The 21,005-nt window shown below is 54.3% G+C and overlaps 1 protein-coding gene across 4 annotated transcripts in view; it reads left to right on the forward strand.

Annotated features, from left to right (window-relative positions):
* Positions 1-2,533: 2,533 nt before the first annotated feature.
* Positions 2,534-21,005, forward strand: part of KANSL1 (KAT8 regulatory NSL complex subunit 1) — a 75,334-nt gene continuing 56,862 nt past the window's right edge. Inside the window, exons 1-2 of one of the 4 annotated variants that reach the window (XM_066567120.1) lie at positions 2,534-2,712; positions 18,939-20,307. In XM_066567120.1, the coding sequence (XP_066423217.1) occupies positions 19,022-20,307 (1,286 nt within the window). In that variant the 5' untranslated portion in view covers positions 2,534-2,712; positions 18,939-19,021. Of the gene's footprint in view, positions 2,713-8,879; positions 8,965-18,938; positions 20,308-21,005 lie in introns of those variants that run through there. The other 3 variants (XM_066567118.1, XM_066567121.1, XM_066567119.1) reach the window with 3 other exon arrangements.

The raw sequence follows: 21,005 nt of genomic DNA on the forward strand, positions 1-21,005 counted from the left end.
AGAGGGACTGGGGACAAGGATGGAGGGACAGGACGCAGGGAATGTGTCCTGCCCAGGGCAGGGATGGGTGGGATATTGGGGATGAATCCTTCCTGGTGTCCAGAGAAGTTGTTGCTGCTCATCCTCACCTCCCATCCTGCAGCGACAGGAGGTTCAAGAAGCTCTCAGGTATGGAGCCAGGTTAGTTTTATTTTATTTTTTTTTCTGCCTTCCATAGCAGGTCCTCACCCTGTGTTTGCAGCTGCTGTGGCTCAGCAGAGAAATTAATTATCACAGTGTCTTACACTTGCAGAGCTGGAGGAAAAGCTTGCCAGGAAGGAAGGCTCATGGCTGTGCAGAAATTCCTCCTGCTGCACGTGGGCATCTTGGATCGAACCTTTTACCACTCATTTTTGCCCAACCTATTTGGTAATTTCTGAGAGCTGAGTTTGGCTGTACAAGCAGCACTCAGATTAACCCATTCCTAGCTGCTTCCCCCTCTTTTCCCCCGTGGTCCTGTTGCTCCTGGACATGTGTTCTGTGTCTGGGTGCAGTGAGAGCTGAGCTGTTCTCCTGTGCCCCTCTGCAGCCTCCCCGATGGGCTCTGCCTAGTGCTGCACCCAGGCTTCGCTCAGGCAGGCTGAGCTTTAGGTGCCTTCAGACAAAGGCAAAGCAGCGATGAAGTTGGATTTGTCCATCGTTCCAGGGCTGAATCACAGCCGTGTGCTGAGCACCAGGAGCTCTTTAGGAACACCTACATCTTACCAAAGTTTGTTCTGTTGTTCACCACTGACTGTGGTGCTGCAACATCTTGTTTTCTGTCCCTCTGTCCAAGTCTGCAACTTTAAGAGCTGATCCATGAGCATGAACTGCTTTTTATTTTTAATGGAATGGAACTGGGTTTTCCTAAGCCAGGGATCCCAGTGCTTTTAAACTTTGTCACCTCAGAATAAAGTCTTAGTCTGGATTTTCCTGGATAACCAGGAAAAACAACCTGGCTGTTTCATGTTCCCTGGGGAAGGAGAGCAAGGACAGTGTCTGTGTGGGGACAGTGACTGCAGCTGCTCTGTGTGGGATCAGCATGGCCACCTCTCAAAGTGTGTTTGGAGCATCTCAAACTTCCTTCCAGTCCTCAAAAGGGCTTAGAAAAAAAGAGGGAGAGTAACTTTTTACACAGGCAGATAGAACAAGAGGGGGAACCACTTTAACTGGGAGAGAATTAGATTATAGATGTGAGGAGGAAATTCTTTACTCAGACTTTGGCAAGGCCCTGGCACAGGTGCCCAGAGCAGCTGGGGCTGCCCCTGGATCCCTGGCAGTGCCCAAGGCCAGGCTGGACACTGGGGCACCCTGGGACAGGGGAAGTGTCCCTGCCATGGCAGGGCGGGCACTGGGTGGGCACTGGACAGAGGCCCGGAGCCACGCAGGGGACACGGGCCCTGTGTCACCTGTGGGACGCGGGCCTGGTGCCATCCGTGGGCCCGCTGTCCCCGCTGTCCCCGCTGTCCCCGCTGTCCCCGCTGTCCCCGCAGCCCTCGTCCCCCGCGCCGCTGCTCGGTGTCCCGGCGGTTCCTCCCGCTGCCCCGGCAGGTCCCTCCCCGCCGCGGGACCCGCGCCCCGCACGGAGCACGAGTGGCCTGCGGCCCGCGGGACGCCCCACGCGTGCCCCGGCTGCCGGCCCGGTGCCACCTGCGGGACACCGGCGCCCCGTGACCTCCCAGCCCCGCACCCGCCCCGCACCCGGGGCCGCCCCCTCGCCCCCCGCCCGCCGCTCCCGCGGCCCGGCCGGACCCGCGGCTGCCCCGGGGGGCGGGGGCGCGCCCGGGACCCCCCGGTCGGTGCCGGTTCCGGGGTTTGGGGGGGGGGTCCCGGGGAGGGGGGCGGTGGGGGGGGGGGGCGCGGGGCAGGGGCCGAGCGGCGGCACCGCATCAATCACCGCCCGCCCCGCCCCCCGCGCTGATTGACGCGGCCGCAGCCAATGGGGCGCGCCCATGCCCCGCGCGCAGCCAATGGGCGCGGGGGAGGGCGGAAGGTCCCCGCTTGAAGGCGGTGGAGCGGCGCAGGTAGGAGCGGGCGGGGGTCGCGGAGCGGGCGGGGGGCTCGGGGAGGGGGCCGCGCTCGGCCCGGGGGTCGCGGCCCCCGCCCCGCGGGCAGCGCCGGCCCCGGGCCCCGGCCCCGCCGTCCCGCAACTTGGCCGCGGGGGCCGGGCCGCGGCGGGGCCGGGGGGGGCGGGCGGCCGCTCTCGCCCGGGAGTTGGGGGTCGCGGGCAGGGTCGCGGCGGGCGCCGGGCCCGGGGCGCCGGGAGAGCTCCGCCCCGCCGCACTGCCCCGGGGGGCCGGGCCCGGCCGGCTCCGTGCGGAGCGGGGACCCCTCCGCCCGCCCCGCGCCTCCATTTTAGCCCGGGGAAGCGAGGCCAGGCCCGGGGGGCTTCGAGAAGGATCGGGGGTGGCAGCAGCCCCGGCCCCCCGCGCCCCGGGCCGCGCTGCGAGCGCCGCCGGGCCCGGCCCCGCCGGCCGACCCGGGGCGGGATGGAGGTAACGGTGGGAGGGGGCGGCGGGGCCCCCTTGTGACAGCCCTTTCTGTCCCCAGCTCCTGCACTTTCCCACCTCCTCGAGTAAATAAATAAGAAACTTACATCCCGTCGGCAGAGGCTGCGAGGATCCGGAGGCCGTCCCCGTGCTGCCCACCTGGAGCGCAGGTGTGAGGATGGGCCTGGCCAAGATGCCCAGCAAGGTACGTCCCGTGTGCCCCGCTGCCCGGGCTGCCCGGGGCTCCCCGGGCCCGGCCCCGGCCCGCTCGGCTGTGCTCAGGTGCCTCGGCAGGTGCTGGGCTGGTTCCCGACCGTGCAGGATGACGCTGGAGCCCTGCACGTAGTTTCTTGGCTGATGCAGAACTTTAAAATGGAGGTTTGGTGTTATGGCTGGAAGCGTGGATTCATCCTGTGCGTGTACAGGGTGTTTCTCTTTCCAAAGCCATTCCAATGCCGGTAGTGAAGAGATGTGGAGGCTCCTCTTGGGAGCAGGTGTGTGTATTTACAGGTGTTACCTGTCCTTGTGTGCAGCAGCATCGAGACATCAAGGCATGACTTGCCCAGAAAAAGAAAGATTTCCTGCTTTTTTTTCCTCTCTTTATTGTGTTCATCCTTAAACCCCTTATAGTTTACACTATAAGGTTCTTTTAACTTGCTGATTTGATCTGGTTTGTATATGTATTTGTAGTATCAAAAGAGGTTTTTCTACACCTGTCAGAGGGGTCTTGGTTTTATCCTGTGAAAACCAAAGGTCTAAAGCTGGAGTTTCCTGCTCACATTTCTGTCCCTCTGGTTTCCCTGTGTGTGAGTGGAGCTTGGCAGGGCTTTGCTGGTGCTTCTTTAGAAAAGTGACCTCTTGCCTTGCTGATGTTACTGCACATTAAAAATGTGTCCTAAACACTCAGGTACAGGAATTGAGTTCTGTGCAGCTGAATAAAACCTGAAGAAAAGTGCTAAAGGGAAGGATATTTCCCTATTTTCATAAGTCTACAAGCTAAAGCAGCCTGACTTTAGGCCAGTTATTGGGGCTGAATTTAGACAAATTCTCTTGTAATGGGAAAACCAAAAATCTTATCTCAATCCATTCACACTGACCTTACACAAATCTGCTGTGGTATCTGATCTCCAGTTGGCCAACACAGCAGCAAAGCTCTTGCTCTTTGTACACAGAATAACAGTGAGTTGTTTTGTGGGCTTTAAAAATCAAATTAAATCTCCCTGCTGTGGTTTTGGAAATTATTGTGAAATACCTTGGAAATCTGTGTTGTTGTAGCTCCTGCTGACACCGGTGGGAATTAGGAGATAAATTCTCTGCAGACTGGTCTTCATTTCCAAAGTGCCACATGCTGATGTGTTGGGGTTTGACGTGTGGCTGTGTGGAGCCTCACCCCCGCGGGCACTGGGGTGTTGGCAGCCCTGTGCATGTCCCATTTGTCCCCATCCTCAATGCCAGCTCCTTAGTCTCATGCTGCAGTCTGGAAAACGGTGGAGGAGAAAACCCAGTGAGGTTTCAGAGAGCTGCAGGCCCTGTGGGATGGGGAGATGGGGCGGGTGTGGGAGGCTGTGGGAGGGCAGGGCAGGGCCCGGGGAGGTGCTGTGGATCCTTTGTGGCTCCCGTGAGCCGGCAGGAGCTGAGGGAAGGAGCAGTGCCTGGTGTGCTGCTGGGGCACTCGGGCTGTCCGGCCATCAGTCTGTCCGGCTGTCAGTGTCCAGCTGTCAGGCTGTCCATCCCTGTTGGGCTGTCCAGCCATCAGTCTGTCTGGCTGTCAGTGTCCAGCCGTCGGGCTGTCCGTCCCTGTTGGGCTGTCCAGCCATCAGTCTGTCTGGCTGTCAGTGTCCAGCCGTCGGGCTGTCCGTCCCTGTTGGGCTGTCCAGCCATCAGTCTGTCCGGCTGTCAGTGTCCAGCCATCGGGCTGTCCGTCCCTGTTGGGCTGTCCAGCCATCAGTCTGTCCGGCTGTCAGTGTCCAGCCATCGGGCTGTCCGTCCCTGTTGGGCTGTCCAGCCATCAGTCTGTCCGGCTGTCAGTGTCCAGCCGTCGGGCTGTCCATCCATCCCTGTTGGGCTGTCCAGCCATCAGTCTGTCCGGCTGTCAGTGTCCAGCCGTCGGGCTGTCTGTCCATCCCTGTTGGGCTGTCTGGCCATCAGGCTGTCTGGCTGTGGGGTGTCCAGCCCTGTCAGGGTGCCTGTCTCTGTCTGGCCCTGTCGGGCTGTCAGGATGTGTAGCCCTGTCCGGCTGTCGGTGTGTCTGGCTGTCGGTGTGTCCGGCTGTCGGTGTGTCCGGCCATCAGTCTGTCCAGCCCTGTCAGGCTGTCCGGCCGTCGGCGTCTTCTGTAAATCTCTCACAGCCTTTCAAGTGGGCTGTCCAGCCGTTGGGCCGTCGGTGTGTCCGGCCGTCTGTGTGTCCGGCCATCAGACTGTCCTGCCGTCAGGCTGTCCAGCTCTGTCAGGGTGTCCGGCTGTCAGTGTGTCCAGCTGTCGGTGTGTCCGGCCATCAGGCTGTCCAGCCCTGTCGGTGTGTCCAGCCCTGTCGGTGTGTCCAGCCCTGTCGGTGTGTCCGGCTGTCGGTGTGTCCGGCTGTCGGTGTGTCCAGCCCTGTCGGTGTGTCCGGCTGTCGGTGTGTCCAGCCCTGTCGGTGTGTCCAGCCCTGTCGGTGTGTCCGGCTCTGTCGGTGTGTCCGGCTCTGTCGGTGTGTCCGGCTGTCGGTGTGTCCGGCTGTCGGTGTGTCCGGCTGCTGCATCCCCCAGCAGCTCTGCTGAGCGGCGTTTGCTTCTGGAGGGGAGGGTCTTTCTGGACCTTGATTTTTGTGGTGTGTTGAGTGTGTCACAGGTTGAATTGCTCTGCAGCTCTACCGGGACCTGTCTGAGGGCTGTTCTCACTGTCCCCCCCCCACTTGTGCTCAAGCTCCTGGCACCTGGTGTTGTCACAGTTTTGCAATGTTTTATTGGCACAGAAGAGACCAGCTCAGTTACAGCCCCTGGGTTCTGTGAAGCTCATGACCGAGAGCTCCTCAGAGGGGCAGGGAGCTCTCCCTGCTCCTTCCAGGGGAACGTGCTGCTCCAGCTCTGGCTGTGCCATGCTCACAGAACGGGGACTCCTGCCTTCTCCTTCCCATTGCCACTTCCCTGTGGTTGCCTGGGCTCTGATTCTCCCATGCTGGATTTTTCATAGGAAGTATTGTTATTAAGAACAGGTAGAGTCTCATAATTGTGTTTTTTAGTGGCTATCCACCTTTCCCACATACAGGATGTTTCCCAAACTGAAATAGCATGGTTTTAGGCTCAAAAGCCATTAATAATAACACTTAAAAGTTATTTTATTTACAGATATGCATATACTTATTGTATAGAGACTGTTAAATTTTTGAGGCAGATCTAATCAGAGCAAGTAATGAGAATTAATAGGTGGAAAGATGAGGTAACAATCAGGTGTGAGTAGCTGGGCACACAGCCCTCACCAGCTATTGTGGTTTGAGTGTTCTGGATGCTTGGCAGAAGAGGACACTTCAAAGGATGATGCTGTAAAAATGGGGCTTCACTGGGGACAGCTGCTCTTGTTCATGGGGGCATCTCCAGGTCAGGAACATCCTGTGTGAGGGACAGGTGGGTGGCTGGTCCAGGAGTGGCCAGTTGTGGCACAGTTTTGAGTGGGAAACTGAGACTGGCAGGGCCATAGAAGGTACGTGTCAGAGGCCAAAGCTGTGTAATCTTACACTGCATAGCAATTTTTGCTACTCATCTCCAGATCAGGCTGGGCCATGGAAGCTGCAGCTGTGTCTGTGCTGCAGGAAGATCCAGATGTGTGCTGGAATGTCAAGCTGGAATCTGGGCTCTTGGTTTGTGCCTCAGCAGAAAATCCTACACTGTACAGTGATCAGAAGCTTGATTGCACAGGAATCTCTTTTAATTTCCTTCGCAACAGATTGTCCTCACTCTTCTGTTCCAGTATAAAAACCACATTTGTTGCTACTTCTGCTTTTTAGCTAAGCTCTAATTCAAGGTAGATTAAAAAACCAATAATACAAGAGGTTTGCATGCCATCATAGGGTCCTGGGTTCCTAAAGTTCTCTCCAAGTGAGACGAGGTGAGGAGAGAGTGTGCAGCTGCTGAGTTCCTCACGCAATTGTCTTTCAGGAAAGGTATTTTTGTTACCCTTAAGAATAGATAGTGTTCCCTGTGTGACCCCGTTGGGTGCTGGATGTGGGGCTGCTGATAACACACTGCCCTGCTGTCCTCCTTGGTGCTGGTTCATTGCTGACTTAAAGCCGTGTTCAAGGTCTTTACACTCATTTTCTTGAGGTACTGCATGAGAGTGCTGAGCCTGGGGTGGGTATGGGGATGGGAATGGCCATCACTGAGGGGACAGCTGGGACTGCAAGGGACAGCCCAGGATTGGGGCTGGTTGTCTGCAGCTCCCTGCTAGGGCATAAAAACCAGCATTAGTCTCACTGCTGTCATTAGCTGAATATTTTTATTGGAGAAACACTTAGGTATAAGCTGCGTTTTCAGCATTTGTGTGGTCAGTAGAGACCTCTGGGCGGCTCTGGCTGCAAGCCCAGGTGGTCGCACACACCCTTAGAAAAATGATGAAATGCGAATTTCCTGGCCCAGAAAACCCAGTTGTAATGAGAGTGCCGTGGTGTGGTTTGTTGAGCAATATATTGGATTTTAAAGCGTAACCGTAGTGCCTTGACTCTGTATCTCCAAATGGTTTTTAGAGGAAGGGAGCGTTGCTCAAGCACGTGGTGGGATTCCTGTGCAGGAGTTCTGATCCCTTCCAGCTCAGGGTATTCTGCAGTTGCTTCTGTGCTATTGAACCGCCCTGTGTGGTGCTGGGACTTGAATCACGAGGAGGAAACAAACTTGTCTGTGTGTGCTGCATAGTGCAGGCCAGGATTGCACGTACTGGAAACACGGTTCCTCCTTTCCTAGCTCTGCAGTCGAGCAGGACAGGTTTTGTTTTCACTCAGTGCATCTCTCAGTGACGGTGAGCACAGCTGGCACTGCTGTGGCTCTTCCTCTTTGCAGGCAAACCATGGTATAAAGCACTTTTTCCTTGGCAGGGCTGCGTTCCTGCTGTAGAGGCAGCAGAGCCTGAGCAGGGATGGAAGAGCCTTTGCCTGGCCGGAATTGCAGCGGCTTTGTGGCACCCCCGGCGTGCCGGGCTCTGTGCTGGGCACAGTCAGTGTCACCGCCTGCCAGGGGCCAGGCTGAAGGTCAGAGAGGGGAAATGATTTGTGGTCCCAAGGGAATGGTTTCTTGCTCTCGGTGCGTGCTGTGTGAGGGAGCTGTGAAGGGCAGGATCGGGGCAGCAGCAGCAGCAGGAGCCCCGCTGGCCGGGCTGCCAGCGCTGCGTGCCCCGGCCGCGGCCCCAAACCCTGCCCGGGGGCTGTGGGACAGCCCCGGAGCCCGGCTGGGCCACGGGGGGCTGCCTGGAGCCCTTGGGCAGATTTCCTGGGCAGATTTCCTGGCAATGAGGCCGGGGACCGTGGCAGGAGCAGCGCGGGCCGGGCCGGCAGCGAGCTCCCGGGGCTGCGGCTGGGCGCGGGAGAGCGTCACGTGCAGTTTTGCGGGGAAACGCTCAAACGGCGAAGGTTGTTTGTTTTATTTTTCCCGGGAGCGAGCTCGCGGTGGCAGAGCCGTGCATTTTGGGCAGGAAACGGTTAAAGCAGCGTTGAACCAGCGGCGTTCCGTGTCCTGTGTGTCCCCGGCCGCGGGGGCGGGCGGACTCCAACTCCCGGCGTGTCCCGCGCGCCGCCGCGGGCTCCCCCTGGCGGTGTCCGGCAGCGGCGGGGCCGCGGCGGGCGGACAAAAGGCGGCGGGTCCGCCCCTCCCTCCCCTTCCCCGCCCTCCCTCCCCGCCGGCGGCGGCGGTGCCGGTGCCCGCCCCTCCCTCCCCTTCCCCTCCCCTCCCGCACTGCAGCTCCTCCGCGCGGCCGCGGCGGGCGCTCGGCGGGGCCCCCCGGCTGCGGGCGGGCGCGGGTTGCGCTGCGCGGCGCGGCCGCCGGGGGCGCTGCGGCGGCGCCCCCCGCCCCCCCGCCTCCTCGCCGTCCTCCTCCTCCTTCCCCCCGGTGCATTCTCCGGCTGACGGGAGGGGGAGGGCAGGGAAGGAGCCCGGCCGCCATTTTCGAGCCGCGCCGCCGCCGCGCTCGCCCGGAGCAGGGGGGGACCGGGCGCGCCGACGAGAAGCGCCGCAGCGCCCGCTCCGCCCCAGCGCTCCGACCCGGGGGCGGGGGGGCCCCGCTCCCCCCCTCCCCCCCCACCCCCAGCACTGCGGCCGCCGAGGGAGACGGGCGAGCCCATCCCCCGTTCCGCCGGGGCGGGCGGGGGGGGCGCCGGGGGTGGCGGCGCCGCGGCTGCCGCCCCTCGTCCCGGGGGGGCCCGCTTGGTTTGTTTGCGAACTGCGCCCGTTTCGCCGCGGCCGAGCCCGCCCGGACCGCGCTCGCCGCTCGTCACGTGGTAGGTGCCGCTCGCCCCGCGCCCGCCGCCCCGCGCCCGCCGCGCCTCCCCCGCCGCCCCTTTGTTAGAGCCGCCGCGCCCCGCCGGGCCCCGCCGCCGCCGCGCCCCAACTTCTGCGAGCCCCCCCCTCCCCTGCCCTTCCCCTCCCCGGTGCGGCGGAAAGTGCGGGGGTCGCGGCAGGAGAGCCGCCCCGCACCCCCCCCCCCCCCTCCGCCCGCCCGCCGCCCCCGGTGCTGCGTCTCCCCGGGGCGGGGGGGGCGCCGCGGGCGGGGGGCGGCGGCGCCGCTCGACATTGAAATCCCGGCCCCGGGGGTCCCGCAGGGTCGGGCCGGGGCCTTTCACGTGGCCGCTGCCCCCGGGGAGGGGAAGGGACGGACGGACGGACGGGAGGGAGGAAGGGGGGGCACCGTTCCCTAACCTGGTGGGAAAGGGGGGCTAGGGTGGGGGGGGGGGGGGCACACGCGAAGTTTTAAAAGTAAACAGAAAAAAAAAAATTAAATTGCATAACCTCAAAGCTTGCAAAACGCGTGGAGGGAGCAGGTCCCGCGGCCCCAAATCCGCCTGGAAAATAGGAGCGGAGCGGTGCCGGTAATCCCGGTGGGCTGTCACCGGCGGGAGCCGTGTCACCGGGCGCTCTCCCTGCTCCCGGGGTGCACAATATCGTCATTTTCCAGGTGGCTTCGAGCTCCAAAACCGTTTCCCTGTATTTACTTTCTAGCCGCATATCTTGTATTTTATTTATTTCGAAAACCGGCCCTGCCGATCCAGGATTATTTTTCCCAAAACAAGCTGGAGGAGTCCGGCTGTCCTGATATGCTTTCCGTGATCCCTACGTGTGTTTACTTCCATCACGGGATTAGCATCTTCCAGTGCTTGGTTACGGAGAAATTTCCATCATTTGGGGTGTAAATGGGGGTTATGCAGGAGGAAAACTAAAGCCGCTAGATATATTGGGAACTAAACTTATTTTCCCCCCAAAAATCAGACCCACCTTCCAAACCGAGGTGTCATCTCTCCTCTCCTTGAATTTGTGTCCAGGTGGAGCAGAAGGCAGGCACTCCATAGATTATATTCCCTGTTATGTAAAATGCACTTGAATGACAAACTGTAGTTTTCCATGAAACCGGTCAGGATATGGGAGGAACTGCAGGTTTTTTATTTGTTTTGACTGACCATTATATTTTGAACTGGTTTGGGCCACGGCCGTGTCGGTGGTTACATCATGTCGTGTGTGTTGCGTTCAGGGTGCTTTGTGCCTGTGAAAATAAGGTGAGGAGGCAGCAGCCGGTTCTGGGCCGGGCAGGACTCGCCGTGGGTCGGTGCCGCTGCTGCGGGGATGAAACACCGGGGCTGCCCGAGTTGTGAGCGTGGCTGTGTGCGCCCCGAACCTCTGCCAGTCCGGGCATCTGCCTGCGTGCAGGCGTTTTCTCTTTAAAACCATATTTGTCCTTTTTATAGCCTTTGTTTTCATGGAGGAACCTCTGATGCTCTTCCCTGCTTTAGCGTATCCTCTTGGATTTCCATTCTGGCACGGGAACAGCGACGCTCGTCAAGATGATTATATTTTTTTTTTTTCTTTAATTGAGAAGTCAGCAGCGTTTTATATCGGCGGAGGGGGCGGTGGAGCAGAGCGGGGCCGGGGGCAGCGGGGAGAGTCGGGGGAGCCCGGGGCCGGTACCGAGCCCGGTTCTGCACTCGGTTCCCGGCCCGGTTCTGCACTCGGTTCCCGGCCCGGTTCCGCGCTCCGTTCCCCGCTCGGTTCCCGGCCCGGTTCCCCGCTCGGTTCCCGGCCCGGTTCCGCGCTCCGTTCCCCGCTTGGTTCCCGGCCCGGTTCCGCGCTCCCTTCCCCGTTCGGTTCCCGGCCCGGTTCCGCGCTCGGTTCCCCGTTCGGTTCCCGGCCCGGTTCCGCGCTCCGTTCCCCGCTCGGTTCCCGGCCCGGTTCCGCGCTCCGTTCCCCGCTCGGTTCCCGGCCCGGTTCCGCGCTCCGTTCCCCGCTCGGTTCCCGGCCCGGTTCCGCGCTCGGTTCCCCGCTCGGTTCCCGGCCCGGTTCCGCGCTCCCTTCCCCGTTCGGTTCGGTTCCCGTTCGGTTCCCGGCCCGGTTCCGCGCTCCCTTCCCCGTTCGGTTCCCGGCCCGGTTCCCCGCCCGCCCCCGCGCACCAGGGCCGGGCGGCCCGGCTTTGGTGCGGCGGGGATGGGGACGGTGTTTTGTTTTTTTTCCCCTGTAGCCGCACTGCCAAGGTAGCACAGCTGTGTGGGGCTTAATGGATTGATATGCTGCAGGAGCAGTTAATTGTGGAACTTGGTTGTGGTACTGTTATAGCTGATTTGTAATGATTTAGCAATGAGGAATGACTTGTGTTCTCTCGTCAGAGGTGATAAAGCAGCAGATGACCAGGCAGATGTGGCTGTGGGTTTCTCTTACGCCTTTTTTCCCCCTCTTTTGCCTTGTATTTTTTTTTTTTTTTTGAAAGCTGTATTTCAGTCCCATTTGCTCTCGGAGATCATCCGGTAACCGGAGAGCTGGTGAGAGTGTGACATCATGCGAGGCAGGGGTGAAAACTGAGCGGTTCTGTGACCAAAGTCACTTCCTTTTGCCCTGTTTATAACTCGTGTTTTGGTGAAGGCCACTGCCATTATCTAATGAACGCCCAGAACAAAGCCTGTCTCTGGAGTTCCAGCACTCCACCCTTCCCTGCTCGGGCTCCACTTGCTGCCTGTCCTCAGGAACCTCAAAAAGCTTTTCCAGGGAGGATGGGACTCAATGGACAGCGAGGTAAAGATAAGGCCTGGGGATTCTTAGGCCCAGCCCAAGGGGAAGGGTAAAGCTTGGGGAGTGGGAGAAAGGGCAAGCAGCTCATATTTTTATTTCTGGGCTTTCCCCCCACCCCCTTCCATACAATTTTCCTCTTATGGAAAAGTGCCTTTTTCTGGCACCATTTTTTGAGTGTAGGTCAGTGGTATCTCTGCCTGAACCCAAACAGCACCTGATTTTGTACTTTTCTGTTAGTGTTTTTACTGGACTGTCAGAGAAACAGGTGGGTCAACTTAGGGTATAAATGGGAATTTAATTCCTGGAAGGGTCTCAGGTGGATCACATGGTGATGAGACCAAATAATGAGTAAGTTCTGCACGCCTGCCTCTCTTCCCAGTGTTTATCCTTCCATTAAAAAGAGCTCTGAGCACTGGGCAGTTGCAGTGGCAGGTGATCTGAGAAGCAGCGTTTCCGTTGCTGCATTTTATAAATACCATGTCCCTGCTCATGACTTCCAGGAATACAATGTCTATCTGGAATGAAAAGCAGCAAAGACTTGGTTTGAAAATCCTTCCCTGTAAACAGGAGTTTGGCTGCATGTTGGAGGATGCAGTTTTCTGTGACAAATCGTTTAAATTAGAATAAAAGCTTTCTGTTCTTTCTCAGCTGGGCCAGGAGTTGTCATACCCAAATCAGCAAGAGTCTGGGTGATGCAGAACTTGAGTAAACATAATTCCATTAAACCCTGCCCATGTCCTCGTCAGCCTGAGTTCAGAGCCATGTTTCTGGAAGAGGAGAGTTTGGATAAGGACTCGTTCAGGTTTTTTAAAGAAACTTAGAAAACCGGTCTGGGTCTCTCCTACCACAAGGTGCAGCCAGCAGGTGACTGCCAGAGTTTGGAGAGTGAGACAAATGGAGAGATGGGAGATGTTAGTAGTTGGGGAGACTTAATTCTGGAGTTCTGACAGTGCAGTATCTGAATTTAGTGATGAAACTGTGCTGTTTATCTGATAAAATGAAGGAGAAAGGTAACAAAATCGAATCTCAGGAGGGGAAATGGGGGTAGGTGTCAGCCTGAACAGGCCTCGTCCTCATCTGTGCCTGAGTTAGTCTCTTGCTGCAAACTTATATTTTTCAGATTTGGTGGTAAGAAAAGTTTAATTGAAATATATATTTCTGTACTGGGAGCTGCTTCAGGCCTCAGAGGCCTTAGCAGAAGGTGGACCTGAAAGATTTCTAATTTTCAGCTCTCAAACGTTAGGAAACATCTCTGTGAAATCTTTATAACTTCCTGTCAGGGTCTGCAGCGACAGGATGTGATGGGAAGGTTACTGCGAGGTTGCTTTGCACTAAATGAGGAAGAGCAAGCCCAGCTCAGGCTGTAATTGCGGCCGTGGAAAAGAACCTGTGATGTGTGAGTGAGCATCACCTTTGATTAAACTGCTCTGGAGCCGGTGTCGCCCGTGGTGGGCTGTGCTCTCCTCTGAGATCAGCCAGCTGAGTCTCTGTCCTGAGGATCCTGAACTGCAGTCCGGATAAAGTCTGTAAACTTGGCTGCCAGCTTGGGCAGGGCTCTGCTGGTTTGGGAAATTTAGCTCTGCTCCCCTTTGGGCTGTCATTTCCTCTTGAGGACATGGCCACTTATCCCAAGGACTTCTTGTAGGGACAGCCTTCTTCTAAAATGCTAAGTATGAAATATGAAGTATTTAAGGTGATGCCACTTTGTGGGGCAGGGGGTTGTTAAGGGTATGGCCAGTTATCCCAAGGCACTCTAAAGGACTTTTTGTAGAGACAGCCAATGCCTTGTTCTAAAATACTAAGTATAAAATACGAAGTATTAAGGTGGTGTCACTTTATGGGCCAGAGGGGTGTTAAGGGTTTTGGAAACAGTTATATGTTTTGAGCAAAGATGGGTGAATGAAAATGTATCTTTAAAATTAAAAGGCAATTCTGTTTTTTGTTTAACTTGCTCCCTGAGTCCTGAGTTCAGTTTTTCATATTTACTGGGCAACTTGCCCAGATTATGCGAAAGAAAAACAAAATCTTTCTGATACTGGATGGGGGAGACCCAGATTTCACAATTAAAGCTTTCTAAAATTTTATTTTATTTTTTATTTTTTGTCTCTGACAGGCTGCTGCTTTCTGCAGATGTCCCATTATTATTTTTGAAACATATTTCTTTTGATTGGACTCTAAACTGCAACTTTGTTCTGAAGAGTAGCTTAACAGCAATGGGTATTTTTATCTCCAGCCACTTATTTTCCAGGTGAAGGCATTCTTGCTTTGAATTAATCACTTTTCCAGATTTTTTTGGCAGTGATGACAGTTAATCTTGCTTTGTGGCTTCTGTTTTTCTTTCTGACATCATATTGATGAAACCTCCTTTACCTCAGATGATGCAATTGGTTTGGTTTATTTATATCCAGTGAGAGTTCGCAGGCGTAAGAGAGAATTATTCTTGCAGAAAGAGATCTCAGAGTTGACCAGACCCTGCCACTCATGTGGACAAGGAAGTGGAAACAGCAGCTTTTAGTTTAATCTTGAGGGCTTCTCTTTGGAAACAAACAAAAGTGGAGCTCAGTAGTATTTCTGGTATGTTCTTACTACTAAAATTCTTATTTTTCCCTGGGAGATTAGGTGCAAGTCTGTAGTGTTAATAGCTGTGGAATGTACTCATGTGTGTGTTTTAAAAATCTGTGGTTCTTGTGTATGTTCTTAACCATTTTTTAATTGATATTTAAAAAAAGAGCCTGTTTCCCAAATGTGGGTCATTGCAAGCACACGGTCTGCACGTGATAACTGGCTTATCAATAAGGTGATCGTCCTGTACTTGCCTGTCACGTTCCCTTAATTAAAGCTTTGAGAGTTGCTTCTCAGGTAAATCCCTTTCTAAATTGGTAAACACCTGTCTTACAACTACAAAATGTTGAGAGGTGATAACAAAAGGCACATAGAGAATCTGTTATGTACAGTTGTAACTTTGGTAGATGGACATTGTGGATGTGGAAAATATTTGTAGGGATCAGGGAGTTGCTGTGTGTTGTTATCTGCTGAGGTTAGCACAGATGATGTGTTTTACTTGCAAAATGAAGTGTAGAGGGATTTTATTTTACCAAGTTAGGGGTTTTTTTGTGTGCTTTGTTTTGGTTTTTTGACTGAAACATATTTGTAACCGCACGGGCTCAAGAGTTGTCTGCGCTGTAGATTTGTAGTGGGGGAGGAGAGGGGAAGTGGGAATTGGTAGAATGCTCACTTCCTCCAGGGTAACTCTGCTTCTATTGCTTCTAACAGCACCTTGGTGTGCGTCAGGAAATGGGTGTTGGGGACTGCTTGGGCTGAAGGGCTTTCAGGGTGCAGTAACGCAGAATTTGGGATCGTGTCAGGGAGCTAAACCATAATCCAGGAACATAAATGTGTGAGGTAGGTGTGTGTGTGTGGCCAGGCAGTGCAGGGAGGGATGGAGGGCACAGGTGATGGAGCCAGGTGGGTGCCATGGTGGGATTGATGTCTGGGAGGAGAGCATGGACAGCCCTCCCCATGTTTCTCATGACCCTCACTGGAAGCTCAGTGCCTGGTTTCTCCCCAAGAAATTCCTTCCACAAAGAATTCAGAGAGCCAAAACTTCCTGTGTTTGTTTTGGGCTTATTTTCTGGGGTACTGCACAAAATCACGTGCTTGGAAACCCAGTTCTCCTTCCAGTGTCTGATTGTAAAATTGGTTTTTAGAAGCAGAGGGTGTTGAATAAGTCAGCAGGCCAGGGGATTGTTTTCAGGGGTGTCGTGACCCGCTCCTGCTCCTGGTGTAGTGTGACTGGGTGTGCTCCTCCTGCCCCTCTGACCTCCCAGCTCTGCCCCAGCCGTGTCCCCCTCCTCCTTCCTCTGCTCAGGGTTCCAGGAGCTGGAAGGAGCCCTGGTGGCTCTGCTGCTCCTGGGGAGCGAGGGAAGATGGGTGAGTTACGGTTACCCTGGTTTTACCTGCTTGCTGCAGCCTTTCATCTTAGCTCTGTTAATTACTGCTAAGTGCTCTGGCAGTGCTCTGCTTCTGAAGGGAAAATGAAGAACGTTCATTCAGGATTAGCTAAAGACGTGCTGTAAACACCACGCTGGCCTTCCAGAGGCAGCTCCTCCTGGACCTGGCCAGGCCGAGTCCAGCACAGGGGTTGTGCCAGGGCTGCTGGAGGCTGGGCTGGGGTTGAGCTGTGCTGGTGGAGCTGGAGCAGTGTCCAGTCACCCTGGCAGCTCTCTGCCAGCAGGGCTGGTGCCACAGCAGGAGCTCCTTGGTCCCACGTGTGTCACCTTGAGGGCTGGGAATTAAAGACCCTTGGCAGGGAAAAACAGTGGAAAGAGGGAGCTGTGGGTGCTCACATGGATCTGCTAATACTGATGGGGGACAGCAGTTTCAGTAGAACTTGCCAGCCCAGTTTGAGTCCCAGGAGCAGGCAACAGATTGGGGATAATTCTTGGAATTACTGTGAGACTTAGCAGAATGCTCTGAAAGTTCCTCAGTCTGTGTGAATGACCTTCCCATTCTATGACCTTTCCTTTTCTTTATTCTCCTTCCTCAGAGATGCTTTAACACCTTCTCCCCTCCAATTCCCTGTTAGGAAGAAATTCCAGATAAGTGTAATACAGCTTTAATAACAACACTATAAACAGAGGGAACATGCTTACAGATGTTCCTTAATGTCTGTTCCAGGGTTGCTCATAAAAGTTGAGGTCTAATTCAGTGTTAGAGGAGCCAGTGCTGTCCAGTACACAGAGAGTTTATAAGGACTTAAATAAAATACAAAAAATAGACCAAATAATTTTTGGAGGTCATCTATAAGCTGCTAGAACAAAGCCTTATTCTTAGGGGAGGCTTTCCAGGCTTCCAAAGTACTCTAAATGCTGTCCACTCAAGGAAAAGTGGAGCCAAGGAGGTTTGCAGTAGCTTAGCCAGGAGGATTTGCTGTTTCCAAGTGCGTTTGCTAACCTGGAGGAAAAAGCAGTGTCAAAGTTTTGCTTCCGTTTCCCACTTCTGTTAATTCAAGTTGGCGACCTACAAATTAACTCACTCCAGCCTGCATCTCCTGCAGACTCCTGGCTGTGCAGCTGCCTTCATGAAGAGTCATTTAGCTCCAAGGGGAGAGGTTTCTGCTCTTTTTGCACTTGGGTGTTTCCAAAGCCGCTGTGAATGTCTGGTGGTAACTGTGGTGGAGAGCCCTGAGCCAGAGTTCCCTCTGGAAGGGAAACCCACATGTTTCTGCAGAACTGGGAACCTGTCAGGGGCAGTCATCCCCAGTTGTGTGTGTCTCTAGTGAAGGTCTTGGAAGGAGGCTGGAGTGGAGGAAGTCTTTATTCTGACAGTCTTCCTCCCTCCTCTCCCAAGGGTGTCTTAGTTACAAGTGGAAAGTTCCCTGCAAGTTCCTTTTTTTTTCATTCTTCCCTGAATAGGCATGTTCAGTTTTTATTTATGGACCCAAATGGTGACTAAAAGCCATTTTCAGTGAGTGTGGCCTAAACTTTTAGACATGCAGATCCTTTTTTAGTAAGGATAAAGTGTAGTCAATTACAGAATACCATAAGTTCTGTGAGCTGGGGACTTGGGAAGCCTGAACCCTCCTCCAGCAGCTCAATATTTCTGCTGCAACAGCTTTTTTAAGTGGGTTCCTCTGGGAGTGTATTCTTCCTTCTCTGGCTCCTTCTTCTGTGTCACCTAACTGGATTTTATGGAGAGTGAGTTAGAGGGACTGTTAGCAGGGTAGGGACAGCCCTCAGGCCCAGTCCAGGCTGGAGGATGAACAGATGAAAATCATTTTGGGATTCCAGGACTGTGGAGGGTTTGTGTTTTGGACCTGGTGAGGGGCTGGACAGTTGACCCAATGTATGTACTCACTGGAAACCACACAGAGCAAATTTTGAGCCTTCCCTCAAATGGGAATGTGGGTTTGTTTCTCTGTCTCATCTCTGACTTTTCACAAGAATTCAGGTTCTAGTACTTTGATTTCAGCCTTGATGTCTTTCTGGTCCCTGTTACAGAAAAGCACCTGAATCTGATGTTGGGAGCAACTGGATGAGCCCAGAAACAAAACTGGCTGTGAAATTTTCCTTGTTAAACATATTCAAACTTCAGATAGTCCTTGCTTTTCCTGTTAAGTGGTGCATTAATATGGTCATTGGGGTGTGTTAATGAGCAGCTACAACAAGCTTATGCAAATTTATATGAAATTAGAGGATTGGCATATCAGGCAAGAGATCAGGGCAACTTTTTATTTTAAAGTTGATGTGAAATAGCTTATGAAGATGCTAAATAACTTCGGCAGTAAAAGGAAAATAAGTAATTGTTTCACTGGCAGCACAGCCAGTGCTGTGGGGTATTTGAATGCAATTTAAAAAGGCATTTAAAAACACTGACAGTTTCAGTGGTAAGCAAAGTGGATGAATGACCAGAGACTTGTAGGTGGATGGGAAGAGGCTGCAGTGTAGAGAAACAAAGAGTTTTTAGTTCTTTAGTTATTTCTTTTTACTTGTTTGCTCTAGTTGAGTTAAACCCAGGCTTACTCTGACAGTCAGTGTAGAACTCCTCTGTGCGTGTGTGGGTTAATCTTTATCCATGCTCTTGAAAGAGAAATGGGAATTGCTAACACTGGAAATCACCTGGCTCATTCGGAAATGTACTTCTGGGAAAGTAGGTTTCGTATACACCAGGGAAGAGACTTTCTTGAAATCCCGGTTTCAGGGAAGCAGTGGGGTTCCTTCAGCCACTGGGAATTTAAGCATATGGAGATTTGTTCCCCTCAAGCCCTGTCTGTGTTACATGTTATAGTCAAATTTGTCATTTTTAAGACCCCTGAGCTGGCAGTAGAAGCACTGAAAGCTATTTCATAGGTGTAGCTCAGGGATTTTAATGATGAAGTTGGTGAGCTGCTGGCATTGAAGAATAGGAGCATCCAGGGCTGGAGCTTTCACGAAGGCCTGGAAGGGTTCTGTGAAAGATGGGGGTAGCAGTTACAGACAGGCACCAACTGTGGGAGATGCTGGGTTCTGGAGGGCTGCGTGTTCCTGTTTCTGTTCCCTGGTGCTGCTCTGCTGAGCAGCTGGGGCTACGGGGGGAGGAGGCCGCGCTCAGCGTTGGCGAAGCGCGAGCGTCGCGTCCACATCTCGCTGCCGTTTTCAAAGCGTTTTTTGATTTATTCCCTCCCCAGTGCAGCGCCTGACTGTGTGTTTTGCCTTCCCCCGTGCAGGCTGCCCTCGGGAGCGGCAGTGGGAGGCAGTGGAGCTGGCCTCGGCAGCGGGAGAGGCTGGACTTCCCGTGTGTCTGTGCTGAATGGCTGCGATGGCGCCCGCTCTCACTGACGCAGCAGCCGAAGCTCACCACATCCGATTCAAGCTGGCTCCCCCGTCCTCCACCTTGTCGCCTGGCAGTGCCGAGAGCAACGGCAACGCCAACAACATCCTCCTGGCTGCCAACGGCACCAAAAGGAAAGCCATTGCTCCGGAGGATCCCAGTCTAGATTTCCGAAACAACCCCACCAAGGAAGAGCTGGGCAAGCTGCAGCCGCTAGTGGCCTCTTATCTCTGCTCGGATGTAACATCTGTCTCTTCAAAAGAGCCTCTGAAGCTGCAAGGAGTCTTCAACAAGCAGACAGTCCTTAAATCTCACTCTCTCTTATCTCAGTCCTTTTTGAAAACAAGTGATCTGTTGGGGAGGCAACCAGTTTTGGAATTCACTTTGGAGAATCTAAAAACAATGAGTACTAATAGCCAGCCACCTCTCCCACAAGCGCCTGTGAATGGCTTGGCCAAGAAATTGGCCAAAAGTACCAATTCAGACCATGAAAACTCTAGTTCTCTGAATGGTGGGAAGTGTGCTTCTCCTTCTGCTGCCCTCCAGACTGTTGACTATAATACAGGAGGTTCTGAATTGGGGGACTTGAAGACTGGGTTGACCAATTGCACTCTTCCACACAGAAGCCTTGATGCAGAGCACGCAACTCCCTTTAGCAATAATAGCACTGCAAATAAATCCTCCCTAAACTCCGCAGAGCAGCAGTGGGTGCTGGAGGGCGGCAGCGGGGACGCGCGGGTGCCCGGTGCGGGCGGCGGTAAGCTGGAGGAGCAGAAGCCCTCCGTGCTGCCTGGTCACCACAGCGCTCTGGACTCGGAGATGAGGACGAGGGCCCTGCTGCGGCGGCAGGCGGACATCGAGAGCCGAGCCCGGCGGCTGCAGAAGCGCTTGCAGGTGGTGCAGGCCAAGCAGGTGGAGAGACACATCCAGCAGCAGTTGGGCGGCTTCTTGGAGAAAACGCTGAGCAAGCTTCCAGCCTTGGACCCCCTGAGGCATCGGAGCCAACTGATGCTGACCAGAAAAGCAGAAGCAGCCTTGAGGAAAGCTGCGAGCGAGACAGTTACTTCGGAAGGCCTGAGCAACTTCCTGAAGAGTGATTCAATATCAGAGGAACTGGAGAGATTCACGGCCAGCGGCATGGCCAACTTGAGATGCAGCGAGCAGGCCTTTGACTCGGATGTCACTGACAGCAGCTCGGGGGGAGAGTCGGACGTTGAAGAAGAGGAACTGACCAAAGCAGACCCAGAACAACCCCACGTACCACTGTAAGTAGCACTCACTTGTTTCCTTCTGGTGGTGGGCAGCAAGGCGGAAGGTGGCAGATAGAAATATCGTTTTTGTAGGAATCCTAAATTTTGGACGGTCTTGGGTCAAAGAATTATTAAAACTGGTGTGGTGTGGTTTGCAGCACGTAGAGCACTGAAGATAAAATTCTTCATGCTTACTGAAAATAGTCTTTGGTGGTTTTGGAGCAGCAAGTCGTGGAGATAGTGGCTGGCTGGAGTAGTGTGAGCTGCAGATACAGACCTGGAACGTTTCTCTCCAAGATGCTTTGGTCCTGTCTCCTGAAAGGAAATGCTTGTTGTTTTACAATGGGAATATGTGTTATAAACCTGTTGTGTAAAGTAAGGCCAGTCTGGATCTGTGCAGCTGACAGTATATTTATCATTGGGGAATTATTTTATTTGTTAAATGGACTGCCTGGAAAAAAGTACTCAGAAAGGATTTAGTTCAAGTGCCAGCGGAAGTGTGAAACGAGTGTGTTCCCTTCTTGAATCTGGGAAATTACTGCTGGGAATTTTCTTCTTGTCTGTGAGTTGCATTAAATGATGACAACAGCTTCATAATTATGTTGTTAACTGGATGCTGTTTGCATAAGTATTAGCTGTCAATGTGTGTGTGGAGGAGGAAGATCCTTCTCAAGGCAAAAGGTCTTGAGACAGGTCAGGGAAGAAGGGATTTT

The sequence above is a fragment of the Molothrus aeneus genome, chromosome 28 (assembly GCF_037042795.1).
Source record: "Molothrus aeneus isolate 106 chromosome 28, BPBGC_Maene_1.0, whole genome shotgun sequence".
NCBI classification, from domain to species: Eukaryota; Metazoa; Chordata; class Aves; order Passeriformes; family Icteridae; genus Molothrus; species Molothrus aeneus.